The 23,819-nt window shown below is 41.0% G+C and overlaps 1 protein-coding gene across 4 annotated transcripts in view; it reads right to left on the bottom strand.

Annotated features, from left to right (window-relative positions):
• Positions 1–23,819, bottom strand: part of sipa1l1 (signal-induced proliferation-associated 1 like 1) — a 73,308-nt gene that overhangs the window by 20,456 nt on the left and 29,033 nt on the right. For 3 of the 4 annotated variants that reach the window (XM_056405231.1, XM_056405228.1, XM_056405229.1), the window contains 8 exons: positions 12,087–12,215; positions 10,262–11,825; positions 9,771–9,993; positions 9,296–9,426; positions 7,187–7,375; positions 6,271–6,445; positions 4,821–4,924; positions 4,325–4,482 (listed from right to left, as the gene is read on the bottom strand). In XM_056405231.1, coding sequence (XP_056261206.1) covers positions 4,325–4,482; positions 4,821–4,924; positions 6,271–6,445; positions 7,187–7,375; positions 9,296–9,426; positions 9,771–9,993; positions 10,262–11,692 — 2,411 coding nt within the window. In that variant the 5' untranslated portion in view covers positions 11,693–11,825; positions 12,087–12,215. The remainder of the gene's footprint in view (positions 1–4,324; positions 4,483–4,820; positions 4,925–6,270; positions 6,446–7,186; positions 7,376–9,295; positions 9,427–9,770; positions 9,994–10,261; positions 11,826–12,086; positions 12,216–23,819) is intronic. The other variant, XM_056405230.1, reaches the window with a different exon arrangement.

Genomic DNA, 23,819 nt, shown 5'->3' on the forward strand with positions numbered 1-23,819 from the left:
TCCTATACTGTAGTGCTGGTAAATGAATGCTGAGAAGCTGATAATACCCTCAGTAGTTGCCAGTGTGTCTAAATGTTGCTTGCATTTCCCACATTCCCCACAAAGGATAAGGTAGAAGAAGGAAAGAAGGTGGTGTGTGTACACATGTGTAGGTGGAGGGTCATACAAACATGTTCACATAAACATCTCTGAAGCTATTGTGGGAAGAAATTGTGTCAGTTTTCATTTGACTGCTTGTGTAGTTTCAATAAGAACCTTATCTCGATCATTGCTGCCATCACAGAGAATAATTCAAACAGTGGAAGAAAATCGCTGTGGCATCACTATGTCAGTTCATACATACTTTACTCAGGCAGCTCCTCCAGATGCAGCTTTGGTTTGCTGCTGATACTGCTGGTGCCACGATTGATAACAACAGACCTAGGATGGTCAGTCACAAGTGGCTGGGTTTTCTATGAATCAGCACATGGGCGGATATGGTCATGTTTCCTTGTTTATGGTCAATGAACCAATAGTGTGTTCACACATCCCTCTTCTTTTAGATATTTGACCAATTATGGAGTGTAAGCTATCTGTAGTAATCTCTCTAAGGGTATAAACACTATCCTCAGGGGTTCCTGCTTCAGATTTGAGGTGACATCATGCACAGAAGCCTGTATTGATGAATCCTCCTTTCTCCTTGATCAAGCATCAGTAAACATCCTCAGCATAAGACATCCTGGACTCCAGCGCTCTTTCTTCACCACCGATAAGAATTTTCCCTAACAGTTACAAACATCACTCAAAACATTACACTGGAGCTCTAAAAGCACTTGTACTGATCACGAACACCTGTGAGTCAGTCAACCAAAGACCTGTGAATCACGCAGGACAGAAGGAAGTGATGGAAAGAAAGAGCGAGAGAGAGAGAGAGAGAGAGAGAGAGAGAGAGAGAGAGAGAGAGGGAGAGAGAGGGAGAGAGAGGGAGAGAGAGGGAAACAGGACAGAGAACAAATCAGAAAAAAAACATGAATGAGAAAAAAAGAGAGCGAATGAGAAAAGAGGGTGAGAATGAGTGAGCCAGAGAGAGAGGGGTGCAGTGGGGATTGCTGGACTGTGAGGCTGCTGTGTGATCCTCGTGGCAGGAGGGTTGGCAGTAGAAATGAAAGAGCACATTCCTGTGGTTTCAGTGATTTGTGGTCTTATAAATATCCAGTGTGTGGGCAGCTCTGCTCCTCCAGCATCCACAACCTGCTGCCCACTGAGCCAGGGCAAGAAAAAGAACATGTCAATACCTATTGGAGTTGGAGGCTCAGAGGTGTGTGTGTGTGTGTGTGTGTGTGTGTGTGTGTGTGTGTGGGTGTGGATGTGGGGAAGGTACGCATCACATGTTTTTGTCGACTTGTCACTTGTTATGCAGTATTTCCAGTTAGGTTTGAGTAGCAGCTTTTTTAAGCTAAGGTGGACTTGACATTGGAAGAGAGAAATAAATATTTAAAAAGGACAGATTTGAAGTTAAAGATTCAATTAAACTACTACATAGATAACTGGAAACTGATGACTACAGGAATGACCTCAGACCTGCAATAGTAGTGTTTTCCACCAATAATATACAGTGGAACACAGGACAAGATGAATGTGTGAGCCAAAGAGGCCACATGAAGTTGTCATAAAGCCAAATAAATCCTGGGACTAAAATAATTTTTAGAATCAATTTTTTTTACACCATACAAAATATATTCATTGGATGTTACGCTCAGCTCAGTCATACAGTCACTATTACCTCATACAATGTAATGCGTCCTTGTCTCGTACAGTCTCATTACTTCAGAGACATGTGTGTGAAAAAAACTACTGCATACTAAGCACTCAGCCCTGAAGACATCTGTGAATTGTTGCATTAATCACTTTTCTGGAGATGAACTCTTAACATTTACTTTTCAACATGTGTTAAGTGTTTGTTTACAATGACACAATACCAATTTATTCTTTAAAGAAAAAACACCATAATTGCGGTCGCGCACACTCTTTCTCTTTCAGCATTGCTGTAATCTTAAATTCAGTACTTCTCATATCATAATCCATTTTATCTGCAGACATTAAGTCAGCCATTATTTGAGAGTAGTTTTTTAAAGTAGTTGGGATTAACAGGTAATCACATTCAATTATACTAAATAGCAACAGCATTTGAGCAGTTAATAAATAACAGAAAACATGTGGCCTGGTTCACCTCAAATAGTTGGAGAGGAAATACTCCTGTATGGGAATAATCTCTGTGTTGTTGGACTATTCAGGAACTTGGCGAGATGCATGTCTCAGAGGGAAAACGCGCTGCCTTGATTTTGGGAGGATAGGAAAGTGGTTTTAGATTTTTGGACCCCAATGTGCATCAATGTATTGACATTTATATTTAAATTTTTTTGTGTGTTGTATAACAATAACAATTCTGGTATAATTTCCGGTAAAACAATTAATCCATTAACATATCCTGGAGCCAGATAAGTGGCACAATATTCAGGGATGGATTAACCATTTTAAAACTATTAATTCAAATTCATTTTAAACTTTCCTTAAATTGAGTCTTCCTAGCAACTGTAGCCAGCAGTGACAGCAGTGACAGTGCTACAGGACTGATGGTGCTGACTAAAACCACATAAAAAAAAAAGGATTGAACAAACTCCTGCACACACCATCTACTGTCACATCAGTCTCACAGCCCACAAAACCACATTACAAAGTTAGAACCACTGTTACTGTCTACAGCAGGCAGGGAAAAAAATATTCAGGACCAAGAAAGATGCTTTTTCAGACTTTTGAAAACCTGCAGATCCCCTGGGGCGGCAGCCCAGGTGAATCTGGGAAAAGACTCTGAGCCTTCACATAAAGTAACAGGTACATCTGGCAGAGAAGCCCTGTAGAGAGCATAGCCGTATTAAATAGAACTATGAAGTGTGCTGTATTTCCCTGCCCTCTGTGTATAGGAAGGTCCTCTGAAACCTAAAGGAAACACACCAAGGCTTCAAAGCATTTAGGTCATCCTTACTTTATAACATTATGACTCAGTCAACTTCCCTGTGGTGACTATGAATCGTAATTTACCTCCAAGACCAGATGTTTCACCTCGACTGTGTATTTTCACTTCAGAAAAAACTTAATTCACATTTGTGAATCACAAAAGGCATGTGTAATAGTATTTGCTCTATAGTCACTCTGTGGCAGGGCTCTTGAGTGTGTGTGTTGTTGCTCAGTAACGAAGTAGCCCCATGGGGGGCAATTAAGACCTCACACAATGTGCTCAGACAGCAATTAAAACAGCCATTAGTATGAGAGAGAGGAAGGCTCATAGAGGGCAAGATAAGAGAGACTGACAGAACACTAGATAACAAGACAGAAGCAAGAATAAACAAGGAATGAAATGTCCTTCATAGCTGAACAGTTTGAAATAGGAAAATAGAGAAGGAGGAGAATGTTCATTATTCCTTTAAAATGACTCCAGGTTGGCACATTGTATTTCATATTACACATCTCTGACAATGGGGTAATAAATCGTGAGCTGTGGAGAGGGCTCTAAACACTCACAGCCTACTCTATGATGGAGTGATGGAACTGCAAAGGTAATGAGAGCTGTACAACTCTCTGAGCCGACAGATAAGAGCGTTATTGTTTCAGCAGTGACAGGAAATGATTCATGAGAAATCAAGCGCATATAATAAGTCTAACTAAAGTTTCTATCTAGACTTTTTCAAAAAAACAAATGTAATGCAGTGGCCTGAATATAAGATGAGACATTGTAAGACACCCTCCCCCCGTTCTTTGGTAAGGACAGTGGAAAAATAACACAAAATGGTCGGCAGGTACACAATATTTCATAACAAAAATATCATTTTTTAATTGATTTGTTGTGTGGTACTTCAAATACCATAAACTATACAAATAACAGTCTACTTCTTTGTCTTTCTAATGCAGCTTTAACACCTGAAAGAAACCTAACCTGTAAATTCAGCTGCTAGTGGATATCCAAAGCTTTCAGCTAACTATTGGTTTCTGTTAGTAGGCATTTCTTCATTCTGTTTAGTCACTTACTCACACAAACCCCTGCCAAATATCTGGACTCAAATACTGCAATCTTAATAATCTATATTTCAGCTCACAATCTTCTACCATTCTATTCCTTATATATAATATATGCCAGCAGATAAACAAAGGTCACTATTGGACAGCTAAAAATTCACTAGCCTAACAGTGTTTGGGCTTTAAACAACCCATAATACAGCAGTCTCTTAAAAAAATATCTATAATTCATGTATACATAAAGTACACAACATGTGGTGCTGTTGAATCTCACCTGTAGGAGCTGTTGTCAGAACAGGGGTTGTGTGCCCGCACAATCACAAAGACATGCTGGAAGTGTGAGCGAATGTTTTTGGGAGTGAAGGGAAGTGCACCGGGTTCTTGGAACACAATCGTGACAATGTCATTCCCAATATGACGCTTCCGCAGTAACTGGAAAAGTTCAAGAACAGCAGGAAAAACTGAAGTTAGATGTTGAGCTACATCAAATCAGATATATAGAAAATACAGAAAAACAATGCAAATGAGTTCAACAGTTAAATTAAAATATGTGTCGCATGATAAACATTAAGTGATCATAGAAATCGAGTGCTTTAGCTATTACATTATCTAGACAATTGCCACTTAAACCATATGCAAATTTATTGAAATGATCATGGTATTGATCTTATAAAGTCTGTACAACACATTATTTTAAAAGCATAAGTTTGCATGTTACATATTTGTAACAACTTCACATATTATAAATGTGTTTGTATATATTAAAATACCTGTTGCTTATTGTTGGGTGTGTAGGGCAGCATGGTAGACACATGGAACATGATCTCATAATCCTTGTAAGTGGTGTATAAGGAGTGGGTGCCCGTCGAGTCAGCTGAGGGGGAAACAGTCACAAGGTGTTTAAAAGGCCATACTTAACCTAGCTACATTACCTTTCCACAGGGAGCGCTTTGCATGGCTGTAATTCATTTATTAGGTTACTAAAGGATGTATTGCATGTCCTACAAAAAGCGAATGGGAGAGTTTTTGTCTCTCAAAGCATTATGGGGGATTATTCAATTGATAAAAGGATAATATGGTGAAGAACATCAAACACAGGCCTTGAAAAGTCATCAAGGGAGTAAAAATATAAATATATATCTTATTTGTAGCAATCACAGAGGTGGTCAAGCAAAGGCGAGACGTACGGAGGAAAAACAACAGTATCAGTATCACTTTCCCCAGTAGAGTAATATGACACCAAAGGCCATCTGCCACATGTCTGGAATTGAAGGCATTTTTGTTTTGAAGGCAGTGCACACAGAGGAAACTGAAGAATCACCGAAAAGGAAGCCAGAGGAATCAAAGTAGACTGAGAGTGAGGTGCAGAGGAGAGAAGTAGAAGCCATATTTAAAAAACACATGCATATGGACACAAATGGGCTTGAAAGATGTGTGCTCCACTCCCATTGCACTTTGGCATTGTGCAGACTGCAAGAATTACCAACGTCAATGGCACAGACAAATGCTTCAACTCTCCTTATATAATCTATTTCAGTCCAGTTTCTCATTTCACTCCACACACTGCACATCTGTATCCTAATGAAAACCCAGATGTTAAAATTGATTTTAGATTATTTGAGAGGACATATACTAGGTAAGAAGAGCTTTAGCTTTAGACTATAAGGTGTATATTTGGTGTGCTCTCATTAGTACATAAGAATGGATGGCTCATGTACCTGGTTTACCCACAGTGGCTTCAACTACCGTCAGATCTGTGTCTGTAAACACCACTAATTAATGAGGTAGTCTCCAAGAAGAGAAGTGTTCCTGTGTACTCCTACCCCCTGAGGGTGACACCTGTGCTTTGCTGGTGCAGAGCAACACACTTTCCTGGTGTACAGTTTGGTATTTTACTAATTTGTCTTAATTTATCAAACAGTTTGGACCTCCAAACTGGCAGTGATTCTGCTAATATGAATATCACATTGCATTTTCAGGCATTGAACACACACATCATGTCAGTGCTGATGGTCACCTCCCACATGCCACAATCCATCAAATGCTTGCTAAGCGACTGATCTCAAGACTCCTTCAATCGATGAGAACTTCTATACAGTGTCAATCTGCAGTAACCCTGCTGCTAGGGCTCAGGCATTAGTTTCAGCGTCAGTTTAACAACAACACAGGTTTTTCCTCGGTACTTCTAAGAGAACTTATAATTTCCATGTATGTACATACTCTTGGTGTCCAGCTGAGCTCGATACTTGGTGAAGCCTTTGAGTCTGACCCTCTCCCCAAGTAGATGAAGGAACTCCTCTAGTGCAGGACCAGCTGATTCGTTGTTGTACATCTCCTCCTCGCTGCTCTGGCCCGCCATGCAGTACATCACCCCCACCTTCCGCTGGAAACTCAGCTGTGGAGAGAGAGAGCAGTCATTGTTGCAATGAAAAAGGGGGCACACAAGCATATTATTGTGTAGAAATCATGTTAGAATAACCAGGTTGACATTTTAGGGAGAACTCATGTTGGCATTTTAAGAATAGCCACCTTGGGATGTTCTTCAGTGATCGCGGTGCCATTTTCCAAAGAAATCATGTTGACATTTACAGAGGTTCAGCTTTTGATGATTGCGTCAGGGAGCACGGGTATCAAAGAGCATGTTTTGTATTACTTATTTTTAAAGAGGTGTGTGTGTGTGTGTGTGTGTGTGTGTGTGTGTGTGTGTGTGTGTGTGTGTGTGACACACTTTGCCAATATGTGTTTCTCCACTTATATTCCACATAATAGTCTCATGGGAGTGAATGGTTCAATAAAGCAAACATAAAAAATAAGTAATTTATAGTTCTGCTAAACAATGAGACATCCCCCTCACCTAGTCATAAAATAATTAATAAAACCCAAAATGAAAATAATGCGCTGTTCACACAATACAAGATAATGGCTCAGAAACTTGTGTCTTTAGTTCAAAGAATGAGCAATTATGCTAAATGGATTCTATTTTTGAGGAATGAAGAGGAGATTATGAAGCCTGAGTAATACTGTCTTTTTATTAAATAGATAACAGAACAAACAGGAATTTCCTCCAATATGAGCAATCAAAGGAATTAATCAAATTCACCCATCCCAACTCAGTTTGCTCATTGCATCTTCTTACCCCCTGCTCGTCCAGCTTCATCAGCTGCTCGGTGACCTTCGGTGTGTTGAGTGCCAGGCGCAGGCAGTGAGCATTCAGCTCAGGCACCAGGTACTCCAGCACCTCTTTGAGGGGCAAGCCTCGAGCTAGGCCATGCTTGGATGTGGAAGGTACTGCATCTTCCAGGATGGAGCCTCTCAGGGTGTTTAGCTGGAAGCAGCCAACCAGAGGGAAACAACAAGAAAATAGGAAATGCAAGGGTCAGAGTAACAACTAATTTTTCAAGTTTAGATAAGAAAACTCTAAAATCTTTTGCAGTAAAACTGTGTAAATGACTAAACAACTGAAAATGATTTTTAAAAAAATAAAAGAAATTTGACTATAATGACTTGACTATTTCCTATCTCATTGTACCCAAGAGCCTGAGTTAATCATTATATATTTTGGGACCTGCATTGTCTCATAGTCTCTGTGTTCTTTATGGCATTTATGTAGATTCATAGTTAATTATCCAAATCATGTAGTCAAAAAGCCTCAGAGAGAAAACCCACTGTTGCACTATATAAAACACATTTCTTGCATTCTCTGAACTCCCTGAACACTCTTTAGTTTATTTTTAGAGCATGTTATTGCAGAAGCATGGTCACAATGATACAATGAGAGTTAGCCTGGTTTAGCTGAAGTTTTCTACTTAAGATAATTCTTCTCTCTGTTCTGAACATTTTCTGCTAGGTCCTAACCTTTCTGCTCGGTGCTGTGTTGGTTCTTTAAAAGTTGCCTATGACTGGCAACAACATAAGCAAAGCTAGTTCTCCGACCACAAGTAGAACATTAGTAGGTGTCTATGTCTGGAAAGCTACAAGGAAGCCTGTGATGAGGCCTAAAGGCCTGTGAAATGAAATTCAACTTGAAGTATAAGACGGTTCTTCAGGCTAAAACAAACTCAAGGAAGACTTTAATTAATCAAGAGGAAAGCAGAGGAACCAGAACCTGAATATCTATCTATGAACAAATAAACACAGCTGGATTATCTGTAGTGGCCCCATGGCTCTTGAGAATCACTTATAAGTGTGTGTTGCGCTTGTGTGTCTTCAAGTAGTGTTTGGAAGGCCCAGTGTTTGTGCCAACACCCTCAGGGTTAAACAAACCGATGATGAGAAGCACTCTAGCTGACGAGAGGACAATCGCTGTCCTCAGTGGACACTGAACTTATCTCTTTAACATCACTGCATCCCACTCACTCCCACATACACACATATATATCTATACCTGCCCAGCTCCTTGCTCTGAAAATAGCAATTAGAGAGGAGAGAGATAGAGAAAAGAAGGGAGGAAAAGAGAGGAAAACATAGCACAGTAGGTCGTGCGTCATCCCAAGAGATTGGAAGGGCTATTACTCATGGTGCGCTTCAATACAAGAGCAATATTTTTCCTTCTCCACTCGAATACCTTTGGCACTATTTTAGTCTCGTTTAGCTGCAAAATGGCACAGCTCAGTCCTTCACAGATGAAGGCTGACAAAGACGGTAGGTGGGCGTTCAGCTCAGGGAATGAGGACATGGATCTATGGCTCTAGTCTGTCTATTGGAGGAGATGACAGCGAGGGCTAGAAGGATTCACAAAAGATTCCTTCTCACTGCAAACTAGAGATTGAGTATTGTGAATAAACAAATGGGAGAATAAATTACAAATGAAGTCAAACCTGCCATCATTTGAGGTGGTGTTAAGAAAAGGAGGCAGTGGCTTCTAAGGTCTTGAGCTGTATTTAACAACCTTATTATGATGCCTTTAAACCCCCCCCCCAGAACCCCTCCCAAATGGGTTTTTCAATATGCACAGCTGGGAACAGATCCTATATTTTAACTCCAACACAATTTGAACTCATTATAGCTCCTTCGTAACATCACTGAGTACAGAATGTACTAAATATTGACACATTTGTAAGCATGAACATTCATGGCCCCATAGGGAACAGCTACAAACATTGTATACCCTGAAGAAAGGGCAGAACAACTAAAAACAAATAATATAACACACCAATCAACAAATCAAGCTGTTAAAAAAAAAAAAAAAACATCATATGTCAATGGAGAAAGGTGTACAGAGGGTCATGTGTCAATTTCAATATACCTCACTCGTTCTGAAGATGACCCTGTAGTTGTACTGCTGCCCATGCTCCTTGTGTTCTTCCAGCTTCTCCCTCCTCAAACTCACTGCCACTGGGCCCAGGTTCTCGTCGACCCCCAGATAGTTCCAGTGTTCTGGGGGGACAGGGAGGGATGGACACAAAAGGATGATGTTGAAGAGAGGAGAGATTTATTTTGGTTTACTTGGGTAAAAACTTCTTCCATTGCCTGCCAACTTTTCTTTTATCCCTAATGCAGAATTCTCATGACTACTGAATATTGTGCCAAAGGTCAAATAGTTGAAGATTGAGTGTAAGAAAGAAATGGCAGAAAATGACATTTTCTTTTCCAATTATGGGTATAATTTTTCAAAAATTCTCTGAAAGCATTGAAGACAATCAACCTCCACACCAAAGAAAGAAAACACAGACATTTAAGCTCAAGAAATACAAATCTAGAAAGCTCAAACGTTTGCTTACCTCTGAGGTAGAAGTACTTTCGGTAGTAATAGGCGCCGAGGTCAACATGTTCCACAATGTATCGTTTGGACCTGTCAGCATGTTGGCTTGGTCCGTCCTTGGGTGCCTCCAACACAGCAACACCAGCGTTGGTAAAGTGAGTAGTGAGTGTGGCATCCAAAGGTCCTTCCTCTGTGCTGCTGGAAGAATTGCTTGAGCTCCCACCACTGCCTATGCTGCCCTGCTGGAGGATGAAAGACAAGGAAAAGTAAGGCGAGGAAGCTGACAAATTATTTAATCAGTCAGTGCATCTTCAATATGCAATAATCAGCTTTACATTGATCTTCAATTTTGTTTTTTTTCCAATATGCTCCAAAAATGAATTGTGCAGACTGCTGTTTTTAGATTAAAACTGAGGGGGCCCAGAGAGCAATCTTTTAAGGAAATAAAACAAATCATATTTATACATATTTTTACAACATTTAATAATTCTGTTCTTGCACAAACCCTACCTGTTTAGCAGGAGAGATGTTTCTTTCACCCTCTCCCCCAATCTCATTCCTGAAACAAGGGCAGCTGAGCACCAGATCATTGCTCTTGTCATCACCAGGGTCCAAGGCGGGGTTGGAAGGGTGTCCTCCTCCTGCCCCCTCCTTGCTCAACTCTTCCTGTGAGCCACAGGGTGACCCATACACTCCACTCTGATTGGAGGAGAGGGAGGACGTGGCTGAAGCAGAGGCAGCAGCAGCAGCCGAGGCACCGGTTGTGGTGTTCTTGCGTTTGGACCCAGAATGCCGACTTTGGATTGCCTCATTGAGGTCAAAGAGTAGAGACTGAATATCAAAATGGGCAAAGCCTTTTTGACACACCCAGGGTTTGGGAGGCGGGCCACTCTCATCTCCTTTCCCCCCATCTTCAGCATCGGAGCCAGCCCTCGATGTGTCACCCTCCACCTTCACACTGCGCAGCTTTCGGAATATCGACTCTCCACCCGTCTCTGACTTTGACCTCCTCTTCAAGTGCTTCTCTCGTTCCTTCAGCCGACTGGCAGGACTACCTCTAGCTGGACCTAAAGGTCCATCTGGTAGGTCAAGGGCAGCCTGTTTTATGGGGGCCACAGTAAGGAGCTCTGTTAGCCTCTCTGGAGCTGGGCTTCGCTGATCAGGGGCCTCAGAGGACTGATAACCCTTTAGCATGTCAAAGAAGCTCTCTCCTGACACACCATGTTTATCTATGGATGAAGTGCTGCCATACTCGCGGTGCATGGGGGTCCACCCTGAGAAGGACCAGCCCTCATTGCCGTCCCCATCTAGCTCACTAATGGTTATATCACTGTTACTGCGCTGGCGGATACGCCTCATGCCTTTGCGAGGTGAACCCAGATAGCCATCTGGTGACAGGAAGCGATTGTCCTTTCCCTTGCTCTGCATCTTGTTCTTTAGTGTGTTGTGGATGTTGCGCAGCATAGATGAGTCCTGTGGGCTTATCAGGTGACCCAGCTTAGCTGACAGATTACTGTGGGCTGTGACAGCTGACACCCCTCCACTACCACTGCCACTATTACCACTACCACCACTTCCACTTCCTCCTCCTCCTCCTCCTCCTCCCCCTCCTCCAAGTCTTTCTCTATCTCCACTTCCTGATCCTGAAGAGCTGGTGGTGTTGGTAGAGCTGGGTGAGTCTGTTTCAACTGTAATATGCCAAACACCCCCTCCTCCCCCATCTTTCCTTGGGGGCCAGTCAGCCACGCGGGCCCGAACCCCCATCTTGGGGACGCCGGGGTTGGTACCGGTGGTAGAGGAAGAGGAGATGTGGGCGCTCTCGCTACGGGGTGGTGGCGCTCCTCCATTGGGCAGTCGCAGGCGTCGGGTGTAGAACTCATCAGAAGCCGGCACTGAGCCGCCAACCGAACGCTCTGTCTGAGAACGCTTCAGACTAGTCATGATGGAGATGGGAGAGGATGCAGGGAGGGGAAATGGGAGGGAAAGGTAGGGATGGGGAGCTGATGGGTTTAGATTAGGGTCAACATAATGCCCGGTAAGTGAAGTGCCGAGAGTCTCATGGACACATTTGGTTCTGCAGAAAGAGCAAAGGAAAAGAAAACATGAATAGGGCATAATGTTGAATAAACAGTAGTCAACAAAATAAAAAAAAACTTGTGAGACGTTGCAAAGATATCTTGCTTTAACTTAAAAAATCAAATAGTGAGTGCTAAAAAGTAAAACAGAACATGCATAGAGGATTAAATACTTGTGCCAGTATTGTCATCACACAACACCATGTTCAAGACCATAAGTTTATATTCTCTTCAATCAAAGAATAGTAGAAAATCAGTACCTTTTTGTAGCTGGAGCTTGATGGAAAGGAATGTGTTGATGATGAGCGTTCGCAGCTGAAGCCTCTACAAAGCAGCCTGCATTGCAATCGTGCTATAACTGAACTCAATTCAGTCTGAGAACCCAGCAACTGAGAATAAGAGTACAGAGATAGAAACAGTATAGGTAAAAAGGAAGAGAGAAAGAAATCAAGTTAGAGAGCATTCAGCATTACAGATCAAACCATCTTAATGAGGCTATATTCGAAAGCACTAGGTTAGCCTGTAGGTTTGTCTTTGTTATCTGAATTTGTCTTCATGACATCAAAGAAGGCATGACTCTATGGTTCCAAGCTGTGAGGGATGTTTGGGTTGATAAATCTTGACCAATCTGCCAAAGACAACTCTTAGACAGCCCACACAATGTGGCTTTTCCCTTGAAGGGCTCAGGAAATTACAAAATCACCATTTATAGCTAGCTTAGTCAGTCAAAAATAATGTGAGAAATAGCCGATGAGAGAGTTCAGCTTGCTTAAGTATGTGTCTGTGTACTGGTTTGTCCATAATGGTGCACTACCCCTCTTCCACACCACACTTTGTATCACCATGGAGATAAGGACTTGTACAGTGCAGGTTTCTGTGAGTATATGTATGTGTATGTGTGTTTGAGAGAGAGAATGAACAGGGCTATTCCTTCCCTTCGAACAGACCTCGCTGTGAACAGTTTTTAATTGAACTACCTCTACATGGTATGTGGATTATCCAGAGAGACAAGGACATTGTTTAGGTAGAGTCACATTACTGTTGAATTATTTTAATGTACTATAATCTTCAATAAATTAAAGAGCACAAACAAAACAATATTTGCTCCCAACCTCGTAGATGTCTCACAAAACCAGAACTATATGCACAGATCCATTCCACTCCTAGTAACAGAAAATGTTTTATGTGATATGGGTGAGCTAACATTTTAACATAGATCTGAGGCTCTTTATAGTCGCATTCTGTGGCCTTGAGGCCAGTGCTCATGACACTACAGTATCTACTCTCCTCTAACGCTGTTTGCGAGTTGTTCAGATGAGTCTGTTTGAGCAGCATGACATCCTAGTCTGGGATTCAGTTTGGCTTTAAAAACTGAAGTGTTTGAAGTCTAACAGGCAGAAACTCAAAGGTAAAAACTCAAAGTCTTTCCCATTTCACAGCGAGGTGTTGGTGAGTGTATGTGTGTCTGACTGGGAGATTTCCATTTTCAGACACACATACTGCAGAGGCTTGTGTTGTGGGAACATTTTTGATATGCTAAAGAGGCCTTTGAGTTTTTCTGCCGCAGATCATATTAAAAAGAGAAAAAAAAATACTGTAAATTTATCTCAACGCTCACAAGCAGTCATGTGAGTTGTCTCAAGTGGTGTATTAGTAGATAAACAATCATCTTGGGTGTATAATAATCCAATAATTACAATACACTCTCAAAGGACATTGTGGATTGTGCAACTGAAAGAGCATGAATATAGATGAACCTCCTCCGAGGATTTTTCTTCTATGCCTGCGGAATCATTTGAACTTGTCAAACCTTTTACTTCATTGCAAATATCAAAAATATGTGAAAACCTAGCCCATCCCAATGTAAACAAGTGGTTCACCAGTGTTTTAAAATATGCTTCTATTGGGCTAGAATCCACAAAATAACAAATTACAGATATGGCATTGCACAATCACAAAAGTAACATTTATCCAAACACAGGTGAGCAAAGTTGAAAATGTTAGAAAGGCAATCAGGTAGTGGCATCAACCTAGAGAAGAAAATGGTATGTGGCAATGAACAGTTTTTCTACATTACATAATGTGAAAGACTTTCTGTTTCCTGACATTCAGACAGATTTTGATCCTTGTCACTATGGATTAATTTTAGCAGACTCCATCATGGCTCTGCTTACTTAGAGTGCATCAAGGCCTGTAGTTCTTCAATACAAATTCACTACTGAAGCTAGTTTTTTTTTGTCTTATAGACTGACAACAGCCCTCGTCATGCTGATCTACAAGACCAAATCAAAAGGCTCATCACAATATAACGTGTGAAACATTACTGAATGACGTTAATGACTTTGATCAAAAGAAAAAAAAAAAGAAAGAAAGGAATATATAAGCAAAAGTGGATTTTCAATCCCCTACAGAAGAGCCACATAAAAATGTATAGCTGCTAATCTGCATAAATACAAAGTCTGCTCTGCAGAAACATTTCATAAAGGTAGATTCAAAACATTTAAGTGTTCCCTGTAATATACAAACACTGTATAGACAATTCTTTGGTGACTAAAGGGCAACTCCTGAGAATGTAAACAATAGATTACAATTAAAAACTGTTCTTTATTTTTAATATTTCATAGTTAATCAATTTCTGATTGGGGTTAGCTCTCTACCAAATTCCTAGTTATTTTTTTATTTATTCTAGCATGAGTGATTAACAGTACATAAATGAGGCACCTGTCCCTGACGCCACATATACATATATCAAAGTAATGTTAAGATCAAATTTAAGTACAGAGGATTGTAGCCTGCTGATCCACAAAACATGGTCAGTCATACAGATCGACACCTACCTGATACATCTTCAGCTCTACATGAGTGATTTTCACAAACACAAAGCCGAGCACTGTCAGTTAAACTATGATTCATACATTTAACAGAGCCACCAAGAAAAGCACATCATGGTTTCATAATTTTTCTACTGAAAGTCACATTAAAGTACAAGAGTAGAAATTCACTAGTAACACTGTGCTGCCCTCCACTATGAGCCATTGATGCCTCTGAAATCACACTCAAAAAGTGTATCCCAAATAACTACCTGCAGAGTGGCTTTTCTTTCTCCACTGAGGACTGGGTAGTACTCTTTAATGAGAGTTGGAGAGAGTGAGAAAAACAGAGTGGAAGAGAGATCAAGAGTCAGAGAAGAGAGTGAGAGAGGAGAGGATTATACTGTGGTGTTAGGCTGGGAGACCAGGAATTGAAACGAATGAACGGGGCGTAGCATGCCTCTCTGCAGTCACAAAGGACCAATTACACTGACAGATACTCAGTAACCTTTAGCAGCCTCTGAACGAGGTCAGTTCCTAAGGTAAATATGTGGCATCACTGCTCACTGCAGCTAAGTGCTGCTGAGGTTGTCTGCTGGCCCAGTCAACTGGAAACTGTTAACAGAGGGACTTATTTGCATCTTACAGATGATGGTAGCTGGGACCATTAACGTGACATCACAAGACCAGGAAGAGTTGTTGTAATACGGTGGAAAATGTTTATAGTGATCACGTCTGTCCGGGTCAAATTGATCACTATCAGCGGATGATTAAAACCAAATAGTTTTCTTTTTTCTTTATTTCTCATGCAGATTGCCATCTAATGGACATTTGCATATTTATTACATGAATATAAAGTGATGAAACAGACAGCTTTACCATTCACTGATTTAAAGATAAAATAACAAAGTGCACTGTGGCCCTGTCCTTTTCCAAGCCTAGGCCTGCAGCCTAGTCTGACTGGTCAGGGAGAAAAAATTACATTCCAATCACGTAACACACCTGCTGCTGTGTGAGAGTGGGGACGACAATTAGGCACTGTAAAAGTCCCAGAACACGAGCAGAGCAGGAACGGGAGGGCAAAATGACTCAGTGAGCCACAGTGGTGAAGACTCTATAAAGATCCCACCTTGGAAATACCCATGGAATTTTCCAAATAACAGTGAGGTAATTATGACATCACTACATTTTGACATTGTCATCGTGATAATCAGTGGTGGAAGTTGTGTCATGATGATGTGTGAAGAAATGGATAGCTTAGATACGACTGTGGAAAACACCAACTTCATAACAGTTGTGCTGGTTTCCAGTCCAGCCCCAACTGTGCTATAAAGGAGTAATGTTAGACTGCAGTTAGTTTGTAACGATATGTTAAAAGGAACCTAATGATGACATAATCATGTCATAGATTGTGTGTTAAATTGAGATTTGTGAACGCCCCAACGACTTGTTCATCATATATGACATGTTTGACTTTGTGGGTCTCTAATTTGCTGATAATTTCGTAGCAAGTTTCCTAGAAAGAACTACGTAATTTGGTACTATTTACAGTTCAAATAAAGACACGGACATGAGACAGTTTTTGACTTGAATTAGTCTTGTTGAGTTCATAAGCAATTGTTGATCTCCAGGGGAATTTCCTTGAAAGAACTGCTCCAATTAAATTCAAGGAAATATTCATTATCGCAAATGTTATTCTTCACATATGTATTCTTGCCTATAAACAAATTTCACTTTTTTTGCATGTTTACTTGAAATGTTTAACAAAAAGTAATTAATTGGAATTAGCATGAACACCATCTACATTTTCTCTATGATTAGTGACAAATTAGGCAGTGATTTCCAGGAACCTTCATGTGAACTGACTTTTACATCTCAGTTTCTGAAATCATAGGAAACTACAGGACTACTCTAAAAGGTTGTTGTCAAGCAGCACAGGTGTGCCAGCATGGGCACCGTGTGACTGTGAGTCTTATCCAGTGAGTCATACACACCTGAAAATTACAGAGTAGATGAGCTGACTAACTAACTGACCGAGGCCATTGCTGCACAATACACACTCATAGAAAAGCTCTTGAAAAGAGGGGACACAAAAAGTTGAGCAGGAGGCTCCATCTGTGTGTGTGTGTGTGTGTGTGTGTGTGTGTGTGTTCCTGAGACTTGGGGGCAAAGAAGACTGAACCCTATACCATACATTTCTTCATAATTTGAAAGCAGTTATTTTTAGACAATTGCAGAGTGGATTAGTAATCTGTATTCATTAATCAGCCTGTATTGTAGTTGCAGAAAATGGACCTGGTTTTTCCCAGGCCTGTGATTAAAAAAGATCTCCACTTGGTAATCACATTGCAGTTTTTTAATGACAGAAAGATGGAGACAGTGGACTTAAGAAAACAACACAATTTAAAGAAAATGAAAGAAATACATCTGTAAACTTGTGTCAATTGTGCTGATCGGTTACCATGTCTACGACAACATTACACCTGTTTCACCAGACAGATCATTACCACACTGACTGATGAGTCAAGTCAAGTCAAGTCAAGTCAAGTCACATCATGTTTTCATAAATCCTCACAACAGAACAACGTCTCAATGGATTTCACAGTCCCACAACAGAAACAGTTTCACACCCAACCCAAGATCTCTAAGGAGAAGAGGAGGAGAAACCAAAAGCTTGCACATACAGAAAATAATGAAAGAAAAGAAAACCCCTCTTCTTGGACAGCTGCGGTGCAAGAGGAGCTGAAGGTGGGAAAATGCCAATTACAAATAAACAAAAAGAGGGACACACTGACTCAAACTTGGCGTGTCCTCTCAAACACCTGCTGCCAAGATGCTGCTGGGCATAGGTGTGGCCATAAAGGCAAAACATCCGTGTGTGTGCAAAGCCACTGCAGGTAACACAATGAGCCATAGGAGTAAAAGAAAACATGGGAAAGATCCAGATTGTGACTCAGGCATTCAGTGTGCACCCACAAGTGTCTCCTCTGTTTCACACACAGACAAAGAACCCACATGATGAGGAATGTTGCGTCATAATTTTCTTTTTCAAGGCATCTTTCCCAGGCTCAGTGGCATTAGTGGCTAATGGTGGTTTAATGGCATGTGAATGTAGATAAGAAAGCATAAAAATCTTAACTTATATTCAAACTTTACTAAATGTAAACTATATGCAGAAAGTTTCTAAGCAGTAATGATAGCTTCAAGCGTTGTGTGGATATTGCAATTCATAAACATGAGCAATAACTGCTCTGCAACGACGACGTCCCCAAAACAAGAATTTTGAACCAAATGCAGAAATGTCAAACCTCTCGTGTGACAAAATGTAATAGTAGTGGCCTTGTGTTGTTAAATGCTATAGAACCATTTGAAACCCAAACAGCTTTTCATCTCAGCTTGTCTGGATGTAGATGAGGAAATGGCAGGCCAAGACACAGAGGGAAGATAAGGAGGGAAAAAAAATAAATCAAACATTATTCTCTTTGAAAGCTGCTAGGCAGCAGGCACTCTAAAGTGTTAGAGTTTCAGCTCATAGCCTTTCAAAGTGAAATTGTAATTGTGTGGAAAGATAAACGTGCTTTGCTGTTTTTGCTCCCTCTGCAGAGCTTGGCAGTGGGTGGGGTCTCGTCTCTGGCTCACTGAAATGTAAAATGGCCTTTTTGGGTGCTCTGAAGTCTGCCGGTGTTGTCTTTTTCTCTCGAGTGTGAAATTGCAGAGGCATTCTATGGCACACACTCCCCTATCCCCAGCTATCACAGACTGGCAAGGGAGGCAGTGGGAGGAGATGCACATAGAGATTTGACCAAGTGATGAGAGGGGAGTCTATGCATATGTGAGTGTGTTTCAATAGTTAGAGTGAATGGCTGTTCACATTACAGTGAAATATATGATTAGAATTACCACCTGGTCATTCTATACCTCCGCCAAAACCGTGTGTTGTGCGGTCACCATAACCTTCACCTTTGACCACCAAAATCTGATCAGTTCATCCTTGAGCCCAATTGAATGTTTTTGCCAAATATAAAGAAATTCCCTCTAGGCCTTACTGAGATATGACGTTCACGAGAATGGGACGGACAGACGGGCAAACCAAAAAACATAATGCCTCTGGCCCTGGCTGTCGCCGGCACAGAGGCATAAAAAGAGTTCAAGAATGTCTCAGTGACTCTAAAGAAAGATGTTGTTGACAGGAATTTTCTTTTCTATAATACCTCAAACAACAGCTTGAAATGACTGGGGGTGTGATCTGCTCTTCACCAGAGAGCTGCACAGCTCTGCATTCATGGTTATAGCCTAATTTGCTCAGTCTTGAGTACTGTTTTTATCCATATGATCTGTTTCATGGCTCCATTTTAGCAGCAGCCTTTGACTGTCTAAGTTTTATTGTGATATTTTATTCTATTTATAAAGATCCTCCTTTTCACAAAAGCTGACATATGGACATACTTCAGCGTTTCCCTTACATAGGCTCTACTCGTGCAGCCCAGGTAGATGAAATCACTCAGTTTCAACAGTACTTAGTTGGCATTTGAAGTGAATATGTGTCTATGTGATTTATCTGTGAGGGCAGACCAAACCCCAGGGAAGACAGACACCCTAACAGTTGTTTAAAATAAAAGCAAAAATAAGATTCTCAAATACAGAATTTATTGGTGTGTATTTGCTCTAGCCTAAAACAGTCTTTGGGGTATATTGTTCTTAATGTCTTGTTTTCATGAAAACGCAATACAAAATGCAAATTGATTACAAAGCCTGTTAGAAAGCTTTACTTCCCTTATAGGCTAGCTAGTTAACTTGACAACACAGTGTTTTCAATGCTTTTAAGTGTCACATGTCAGTGAACATGATGACACATCTCTCGGACCATCCCTCTGGATTAACAGCTGTGATGATGCCTCTTTCTATGTGGAAGAGTAGAAATAGGGGTGACAGTAAACAGAGGGAAAAAAAGCAGGACATGGATTTAGAGAAAAGGGACTAAGGATAAGTGCCACTTAGTGTTTCAGGACCACACTGTGCAACAATGACACAAATAGCTACGGCCTTGCCTACATTCCCCGCATGCACGCATGTGTGTGCATGTTTGTACTGCTCCCACAGCAAACAGCTGAAAAAAATGGTTGACATATCACTACACTGAGAATACATATGTACAGGAACGGGGGGCTTTACCTCAACATCAAATATGTGACTGCCTCTGCTCAGCAAAGCAGTTTAAGAAAAGCCACAAACCATTTCAACAGCAAGACAACAATACCCGTTTCACCCTCTCTCTCTCTCTCTCACACACACACACACACACACACACACTTCCTGCCTTCCTCCTACTGTGTTTCAGGGGTCTAAAACTCCCCTCCTCTGCACTGCACCTCCATGGTGCAAGATATACTTCTATTTCTTTTACATCTATGTTTCTTAATCAGCTCAGAAAATAAACATGGAGATGGAGATATAATAGAAAATAAACAGTATGTGAGTTTTATTTAACAAATGCAGCATTAATGCACAAGAAATATGTATACTGTACACCAGTTTGACATAACAGGAACCACTATCTAACAATTCAGGACAACAAAGAATTACACACTACCTTTGTGCAGCTTACATCGCTCAACCTTCGATGATGTTTTTTGTTACACTGGTTTGTATAATTCTGGCTGGGCGCTTCTATCATTTTAGCAATGTCAGTTCATTCTGTATTGAACTAAACTTGTAAGTGCTACTGATTCACATCCAGCCAAATTCCTTCAGAATCAACCACTGAATTACTGTGCTCTTCACCATCACGCTGGTTGCAAACCATTCACACAGAACCGTGTTATCTGGGTCGTGAGAGCTCTGATGAATCAGGTCCACACAGCCAATTGCCCTCATGACGGGTTGATCTATTATTTATGGCAAGCAGAGCGGATTTTGGGAAGGTGAAGGCTGGTTGGGTGGTTGGTAGATAGGAAAAGTGATTTTCCCTGCAGGCTGATCTGTTATTTATAGGCTGATAATAGTGATGTAACTGCATTACCTCACAACTCAAACTATCAAACATTATGCATATTAGAGATGTAATTTTTCACATTTGGGCATCAGTATTTTCACATGGAGGACTATGAGCATGTCCTCACTTGTCATCAGGTTATTCAAGATGTTTTCTGCATCACTTTCCCCAGTATTATGAGCAGGCAACACCTATAGCTCCACATTTGTACAGACTGCACTGGTTGATTAGGGCAGAAAGTATTTAACTTGTCAGATGAACTGGTCTGCAGCCCTAACTTTAAAATATATGGCTTGTGCATCAGGTGCAGTTTCACTTTGTAGTGTTATGATTGTGGAATATTGTGCCATGCATATTTTTCTGTTCCACGTCATTCTGCTGAGAAAACCCCATTAAATACCGAGCAAATAAACAAAGATTGGTGTGTCATTTTTACTTTGCACTTCCTTGAATGAATGACTTGTCAAACATCATGTCTGTTTGTCTGGGGTTTCTGTTGAGGTTACAAGTGTCTGTATGCAGTGCTCTTATTTTCTGTCAGTTAAGCCATGTGCCCATCATTGTTCTTGCTCCATACACACTTCCTGTCATTAGTCTCCCTGTTGCTTTCAGGAAGTTGCTGTGTTAACAATCAGTGGCCAAGCGTAGTAGAATAGAATATACTGTAAATATGAAGATATCACTGACTATTACAGTAACTTAAACTGCAGTAGCTAAACCCAGACAGAAGCAGTAGCAAGGGGCTAATAGGCTAATTGGATGGAAAGTAATTTGGTAAGAATCTCAGCATTGCACAGCTGACCAGCAGTTGTTTCTCTTTTCTGAAACACCTTGGCACTTTCTGACATTTACTGCAAAACGCACACTGTCACACCTTGTTCACTCTTGGGTGTCTCCATAAGACAATAAATAAGTAAACAGTGGAGAACACATGCATGCACTCAGGCACACACACGGACTGAGTGAGGGTCCTATCTGAGAGGTTACAATCCATTTACCATAGCGCTTTGGTGCCTAAAAATAAGCAACTGAAACCAACCAAGCTGCAGGCATCATGCTTGAAGGACACTGTTCAGGCTCCTCAGATTCAGAGGAATTTGGCAGCAGCTGCATGATGTATGTGTGTCTGTGTGTGTGTGTGTGTGTGTGTTGTGTGTGTGTGTGTGTGTGTGTGTGTGTGTGTGTGTGTGTGTGTGAATGATGAACTTATCCGCAGTATTGGTATCTGTGTGATACAAGCCAAAAGATGTCAGATGAAAAAAAAATAAAAGTTACTATTTATTAAAAGATGTGTGATGTGAGTACACAGTGCACTTGTCAAGACTGGTTCATTAAACTTGGTTAAACTGAATTCCAATTAAGAAGTTTTGTACATCAGTGCCAAACTGTTGGCACTGAGACAATTGCAATGCATTAAAGCAGTGATTATTTTTCCCACTCCTGCTTATCAGAATTGCTGCATCTGTTTGTAGGCTGGTCTGACCTCAGCAGTGGGGTAGCACTGTTAAAAATAAAACCATTAATCAGGTGAAAGTGGCATCCTATGAGCACTCTAGACCATTTTTTCTGTGTTCATCAATTACATTTAATAGAGCAAAATGTCGTTAAAATAGTAAAGCACATTCTGTGCGAATGGCTCAGTCAGCTGTGCTCAGACAGCAGCGATGAAGCTGCCGGGTCCTCTGCAAGAGCCACCTCCGCATCACCACCAAGAGCCCTCTAATCTATGCCAATCAGATGACGCTAAACAGCCATTTGTTGTTGAATTAGGCACCAGGACACGCCCCCTCCTCATATCAACAGCCTCTGCAGACCCTAGCAAAATGCTGGCAATGTAGCAAAAGCAGGCACAGCAGAGAGGGTGACAGAAATAGCAGAGTGGTGAATAATAGAGAAAAAGAACTGTGGTGTAATTAACATGGTGGCTGGAGGCTGATGTACTGTAGAGAGATAAAGAAAGGGAGTGAAGTGAGGGCGTTCAGAAAGAATATGGAGAAGAGATGCAAGGAAAAGATGAGACATTAGTGGGGAGTTTCAGAAAGGAAAATTTTTGCAAGAAAGAAAATTAGTATAGCAAATACAACTGAGAGAAATAGAGTCAGCAAGAGAGAACAAACAAAACACAGCCGTGTCATCAAAACTAAAGAGGAAATCTGCTGAAGGGCAGATACTTTGTTATGCTCAAACTATACATCTCGATACAAGGACTATTCTGTGTGCAAATCAACAAATATGTGAATTAGTCTAAAATCCATATATCAAAAGCAAATCTGAGCTGCTGCTTAACAAGAAAAAACCATTTGGTGCATCATAAATACTGGTACATAATAGTTTAGAGATGGAGGGGGACTGGAAGGAACAGAAACAGAAATACAGATGGAAATTACATGTTTCCCAGTAGCAAGTACATCTCAACACATCTCACTAGCTCTGTTTCACTACTATAATGCAAGGTTCACTTTTAACTTGGTAGCACAGGGTGCATTTGATATGAAGCAAGTCCACAGAGTAAATGAGGATGTAATGTTACCCACTGCCTCAGAGCACAGGTGACTTCTTTAGCCACAGACAGTAAGTCATGGATTACAGGCATCAGAAAAGAGCTGCAGATTTCCAAAATGGCGCTGCTCTGCGTGGGCAACAGTGATCAGGAACAGCACTGCAGTAAGGAGAGGAGTAAGAATGAAGGCTGAGAATGAAAGCAGCTCACTCTTCAGTACTTTTGTTGTACGTGTGCTTTCTACTGTATGTCACAAGAGAAAGGAGGACAGACAGATACAGGGACAGGAGGTGAGAAATGACAAGCATGAAAAATGACAAATAAGAAAGTGAAATATCACTGAAGCCACACAGTGATTCAACAGACTCCCAAATGAGCTCCCAATCTTTGAGTACATCCATAATAAACTGCATAATTCAAAACTGCATCTTTTTCTTTTCTTTTTTTTAATCCATTTCAGCCCTCAGTCCACACTAATACAATATTTTATCACCCAAAACCTGAGCTTTTCCCAAATGATCTCTACTGTGGATACACACACACTGTGTTTGAGTGTGCACAGGGAAAACAGGGCTTCTGCAAAACAATGGTGTAAGCCTCCCCACTGAGGGTCGGGGCTCCACTGCAGTCAAGTTAACAGGAACTTTTGTCCCCTCTAACCTTCTCTGTGATTTAAATGTCAATATTGCCA

This window comes from Seriola aureovittata, chromosome 19 (genome assembly GCF_021018895.1).
Source record: "Seriola aureovittata isolate HTS-2021-v1 ecotype China chromosome 19, ASM2101889v1, whole genome shotgun sequence".
In the NCBI taxonomy this organism is placed as follows: Eukaryota; Metazoa; Chordata; class Actinopteri; order Carangiformes; family Carangidae; genus Seriola; species Seriola aureovittata.